Below are 5,716 nucleotides of genomic sequence, written 5' to 3' on the forward strand. Positions count from 1 at the left end.
TCACCTGAAGCACGCGCAGCGGGCTGGACATTACGCACATAGTTAGCCTAATCCTATTAGCCCAACTAAGCTTAAACTCCTCCTATGAACCTTGTTCCTTTTAGTAATAGCGTATTATTTATATATGCTTCTAGGAAGTCTTTTTGGACAACCCTTCCGTGGGCCTACTGTTTTGGTTACCTTGGAAACATCTCTAGCAAGGTAGGCTATGCTGTCGAGCTGACCTAGTCCTAGTGGTCAATCTGCTCCGTCGAAGCGGCTTCTGTTGCGCAGGCGCTTTAACGGTAGGCCGGTATGTCTAGTAATAAGAGGGAATGGTGCAGTTGTTTGTATTTGTACAGTTAGTTTGTATCATTTGTACCATTGACAGGAGCATAGTGACCTCTGAGGATGCTGCTCCGTCGGCTGCTCGTGAGGGGCCGGGCGTGCTCGCGGTCAGTGGTGGCCGCGCCGCGTCTGGCGCGAGGCTACAGCACCGCGCCCCAGACACAGGTCAGTGGCTGCTGCCTGCTGCATAGTGGTGTTATACACTCTCTGTTAGCATGTTCATAAAGTCGTGTTTAAATGCCGTTACATTGACATTTCAAATATATATTCTGATTCTGGTTTAGTTTAAATTGTCTTCTCGTTTGGTACTTTTTATTTTATTTATTTTTTTAACTTTTTATCCAGGTAAAGCCACAAAAGACTACATTTGGTCCTTTGAGTGATCAAGATAGGATTTTCACCAATTTATTTGGTCGTCATGACTGGAGGTGAGAAACAACATCACTGATGAGTACTGAACATCTATACTCATTTAAAAGTGCAATTCATCACATAAATCAACCAATAAACCAAATACAGATTGCATATACAATTAATAAATTAAAAATCTCTCTCTCTCCATCTCTTCCTCACCTACCATTCTCTTTCTCCTTTTCCCTATCGATCCAAGAGGGGTCAAATTAAATAACTTGCTTTAAAAAATGCATACATAAGCATACACAAACAGTGGCAATTTAAAGTTAGCATTTCTTCCATCCTTACATGTTGGCATCTTTAATAGTGGATCTCTCTCTCTCTCTCTCCTCGTGTCAGGCTGAAGGGAGCCCTCCAGCGAGGCGACTGGTACAAAACCAAGGAGATCCTGCTGAAGGGCTCCGACTGGATCCTGAAGGAGGTGAAGGTCTCGGGGCTGAGGGGTAGAGGGGGCGCCGGCTTCCCCACTGGGATGAAGTGGAGCTTCATGAACAAGCCCAGTGACGGCAGGTACGGAGAGCACACCACGCAGAACATCCAGGCAGGGGACGGTGAATGAGTGAGTGCGCGTGTCCTGTCTTCAATCCCAGGCCCAAGTACCTGGTGGTGAACGCCGACGAGGGTGAGCCGGGGACCTGTAAGGACCGGGAGATCCTCCGTCACGACCCCCACAAGCTGATCGAGGGCTGCCTGGTGGCGGGCAGGGCCATGGAGGCCCGGGCCGCGTACATCTACATCAGAGGAGAGTTTTACAACGAAGCCTCCAATCTACAGGTAGGAGGCCCCATATGGGTTTTTAAACCCAAGGAAAAGAATATACACTTGTGATTTGTCATGGGCATTCCACATGTAGGCCCTCTATTGGAGAATAATTAGTAAAATACAACGGCCTTAAAGGTGTGTGTTATTATTGGATGTGATTCAACTGTCTAAAGCACGACTCATTTCACTGGATGTTGTGCCTCTATGGTGAATACAGATTGTTCATTCTGTTGGTGGTCGAGGCCTACAGTAGCCAACCTATTGAAATGTGGCACTAGTAGTAGTAGTAGTAGTAGTAGTAGTAATAGTAGTAGTAGTAGTTATAGTGGAAGATGTAGCAGTAGTATCATATTGCATACATCATTTACGAGATTTGAATCATTGAGTGTGTCTCATTGCCGATCTCTCTCTCCCTCCCCAGGTGGCCATCAGTGAGGCCTACCAGGCGGGCCTCCTAGGGAAGAACGCGTGCGCCTCTGGGTACGACTTTGATGTGTTTGTGATGCGGGGAGCGGGCGCCTACATCTGCGGGGAGGAGACCGCCCTGATAGAGTCCCTGGAAGGGAAGCAGGGGAAACCCCGCCTCAAACCGCCGTTCCCTGCGGACATAGGTGAGCTCCAGGTCAACCCAGGCGTTGGATAACACCTCAGTAATTGGTTTGGTTGTTTTCTCTTCATCCTGCAGACGCAGCCCGTGCCATGCAGGAGTTGTCTGACGATTATTTCTTTAATTGAATAAACATTGATATTAATTCTATATCATACGTTATAAATATTTTGTGTTACAATCATTTCAATTGTGGTTATTATTGATCTACGTGGTTAATTAATGTGTTAATCAACTGCCACATTGCTGCTGCTTTTTAGGGGTGTTTGGGTGCCCGACTACGGTTGCCAACGTGGAGACGGTTGCCGTGGCGCCTACTATCTGTCGTCGGGGTGGCGCTTGGTTCGCCACTTTCGGGAGAGAGAGGAACTCGGGAACAAAGCTATTCAACATCTCCGGTCACGTGAACACTCCGTGCACAGTGGAGGAGGAAATGTCTATTCCTCTGAGGGAGCTCATAGACAGACACGCAGGTGTGTGAGTGTGTGCACACGCTTGTGTGTGTGTGTGTGTGTGTGTGTGTATGTGCTCAGAATCAGCTGTGTGTGTGTGTGTGTGTGAGTGTGCGTGTGTGCGTGCATATGTGTGTATGTGCTCAGAATCAGCTGTGTGTGTGTGTGTGTGTGTTTGCTCTAACCCTCTTCTTTCCCTGTGATTGGGTTAGGAGGGGTGAGGGGCGGCTGGGACAACCTGCTGGGTGTCATTCCGGGGGGCTCCTCCACCCCTATTATCCCTCGCCATGTCTGTGACGACGTGCTGATGGATTTTGATGACCTTGTTCGTGCAGAAACTGCCCTGGGCACAGCGGCCATCATCGTCATGGATAAATCTGTACAAACTAAATCCAACGTTTCTTCTCAATATTATTGAAATGTGAAAATGTCCTAAAAAATATCAAATGTGTTTTCCCCCCCATCAGACTGATGTGATCAGGGCCATTGCCCGTTTGGTGGAGTTCTACAAGCATGAAAGCTGTGGCCAGTGCACCCCCTGTAGGGAGGGTAAGGAATTGCCATTCATAATGTAAAAAAAAATGTAACTTAACACCATATCAGACCTTGGGGAGAACTTCACACACTGGTTATGCAATTCATGTTAACATATGGTTCAGATTAGTGCTAACAAACGTGTTGTCACTCAGAAATAGTCATTATTTCATCCTGCACCAATCATATATTATACCACCATTCATAAACAACGTAATTGCTGCACTTGGCCATAATTCTGTTTCTATCCCTCAGGGTTTTTTTAAGCGTTGGTTGCTCATTAATAATTAAACTATTCCCAATGCTTCGCCAAAGAAGCATTGACCCAACAAACCAAATGGTTTTCTCTTTGCCTCCTTTGTGCCTGCCCTGAAGGAGTGGACTGGATGGACGGGATGATGTGGAGGTTTGTGCGCGGTGAGGCGGCTGTGTCAGAAATAGATATGATCTGGGAGCTGAGCAAGCAGATAGAGGGACATACCATCTGCGCCCTTGGGGACGGGGCTGCCTGGCCTGTACAGGTGAGTCCTTCTGCAACCACAACAACCCATGGACAGGTCTTACTTGGTACAACCCAATACAATATGGAATGTTTTTTTATGGTTCATCCACTTTCTGTCATTCTCATGGACTCCAGCAGTGGTTTAGCTCACAGGACTGAGTCATGCTATCTTTAGTAGGGGTAGGGTTCATCACCTCATAGCTCTTCATGTGGGCAGCCTCTGCCATAATTGCTTCATTGATTAGATAGATGGTAAGAAAAAACCTTTTCAGTGTTTTGTCAGCAGTCTTAATACATTAATCACTGCCATAATCTGCTCTGCAACAGACTGCTCCCCTACAAAGTGAATGTAATGGTAGGAGTCAAACATAGACAGACACAATTATATTTAATGGTAAACTTGTTTCTTCCACAGGGGCTGATTCGCCATTTCCGCCCAGTGATGGAGAGCCGCATTGCAGAGTACAACTCGACAAACCCTCCTCGAGAGCCATCGATCGAGATGGTCTGAATCTCCAGTACATCACTATACCATAAGGCTGTTAACTGACCTCAGCTATACTACGGGGAACAGTATAAATTGTTTATCTATTTTAAGTACTAGCTAAAAAAAGTACTAGCTGATGCTAAGTGTGCCCTGTTGAACGAACACATCTTAAAGCTGTTTAACTACAATGGCACCTTCTTTGTCATATTGGCAGTAAGTGAATGTATATACTAATATAGACTGTTGATGAGTCATAGTATTGCATTATAAAGTATACTGTCTGCGTGTTGTGGCAAGGCAGGGATACACGACAAAAGATACACGGCAATAAATAACATTTATTTCACAAAATCATGAAACAAAGTTAATTGGTCTATGACACGAGGTTCAGTTTAGTTTGTACAAAAAAGCATAAAGGAATGGCAAACGGAAATTTTAGCCCTGGAAACTTTTAACAAGAACGGGAAAGTAGAAAGAGGCGAATAGAAAGATCTAATTTGTGACATCATTACCTGTTTTTTTTTAAAAGACTATCTTTTTACTTCCACATGGGGGATTAATCCAAAAGTGAAGGTGTAGTATTGCTGATCTATCCATGGAGGAGCCAGCACAGTAGTTAAAAAATGTTTTTAAAGATTTCAAATGTCTTTTACACATTGCAATTCCAAGTCTTTTGGCTGACCAACGTGCAGAACCCGTTCTCAATGTGGTCGTGAACACGTTTCAAAAGCCGACCACAAGGTGTTGGGTTCGCCCTGGAAGGACAGGGCCACTCAAATTCACTTCAGGGGTTTGTGCTGGGCCTGGCTCTGCCTCAAGGGGCCATCCAGAAGGGCATGGGCGGCTGCTGCTGATGGTGCGTCTGTGCTTTGGCACGGGGCGCCACAGGCGTGAGGCCGCGGTACCCCTGCGTCCAGCTGGTGGACGCAGGGGGAACCGACCCGGGGTTACCTGTCCCCAAAGCCCGCGGGGCAGAGCGGTGATCCTCCTCTTCGTCCGAGGAGTCCCCCGTGTACGCCACCAGGCCCGTCTTCACTCGCTTCACAGAAGGCTCTGAAATAGGAGAGGTTTGGGGGGGGGGGTGCATGGAGAAAACAACACATTGGGAGACAAAGAACGACATGGGGAGAGAAAAACAGCCATGGATAATAACATTTGTCACACAGAGGACAGGTGCAACGTTAATGTATTAACAGTTTGGGGGAAGTAAAATGGTCATTAGAGTGGATTGATTGTTTAAGTCAGCCGAGGCGGGGCATTGGTCGAAAGCAGCCATTGGTTGGTGGGGAGCGACAGCCAATCAAATGGTCGGACAGCGTCACAGCAGAAGTCATGCCCCACCCCCAGCGGTACATGAAAGAGAAGAAAAACACAGAGGAAAAGAGAAAACACAAAAACAAAGAGACATTCTCGTTAGTGATGAGACCACAGGGACCGGACTCCAGACGAACTCCAGACTGATGATGTCATCAGAAAGGGACTGAGGTGGATGGGAATAGCTGGTGATAGTAGGGGGGGTGGGATGTACCACCAATGCCTTCATTCCTGAGCCTAAAAGGGGTCAACTTCTTTAATACCATTTCCAATGGCCGTGTTCACACTCCCACCGCCATTCAGGGCAGAGCGATGTC

The 5,716-nt window shown here is 46.8% G+C and overlaps 1 protein-coding gene across 1 annotated transcript; it reads left to right on the forward strand.

Moving 5' to 3' along the window:
• Window positions 1-390: 390 nt before the first annotated feature.
• On the forward strand, window positions 391-4,109 carry LOC311373167 (NADH dehydrogenase [ubiquinone] flavoprotein 1, mitochondrial-like; the record flags this gene model as incomplete). Its single annotated transcript, XM_084490001.1, has 10 exons — window positions 391-492; window positions 673-755; window positions 1,081-1,251; window positions 1,332-1,515; window positions 1,925-2,114; window positions 2,371-2,583; window positions 2,775-2,941; window positions 3,030-3,111; window positions 3,472-3,617; window positions 4,014-4,109. 10 exons carry the CDS (start codon window positions 391-393, stop codon window positions 4,107-4,109), a joined length of 1,434 nt encoding a protein of 477 aa, XP_084346127.1.
• Window positions 4,110-5,716: the final 1,607 nt, after the last annotated feature.

The sequence above is a fragment of the Micromesistius poutassou genome, assembly GCF_964030765.1.
Source record: "Micromesistius poutassou genome assembly, contig: SCAFFOLD_6709, whole genome shotgun sequence".
In the NCBI taxonomy this organism is placed as follows: Eukaryota; Metazoa; Chordata; class Actinopteri; order Gadiformes; family Gadidae; genus Micromesistius; species Micromesistius poutassou.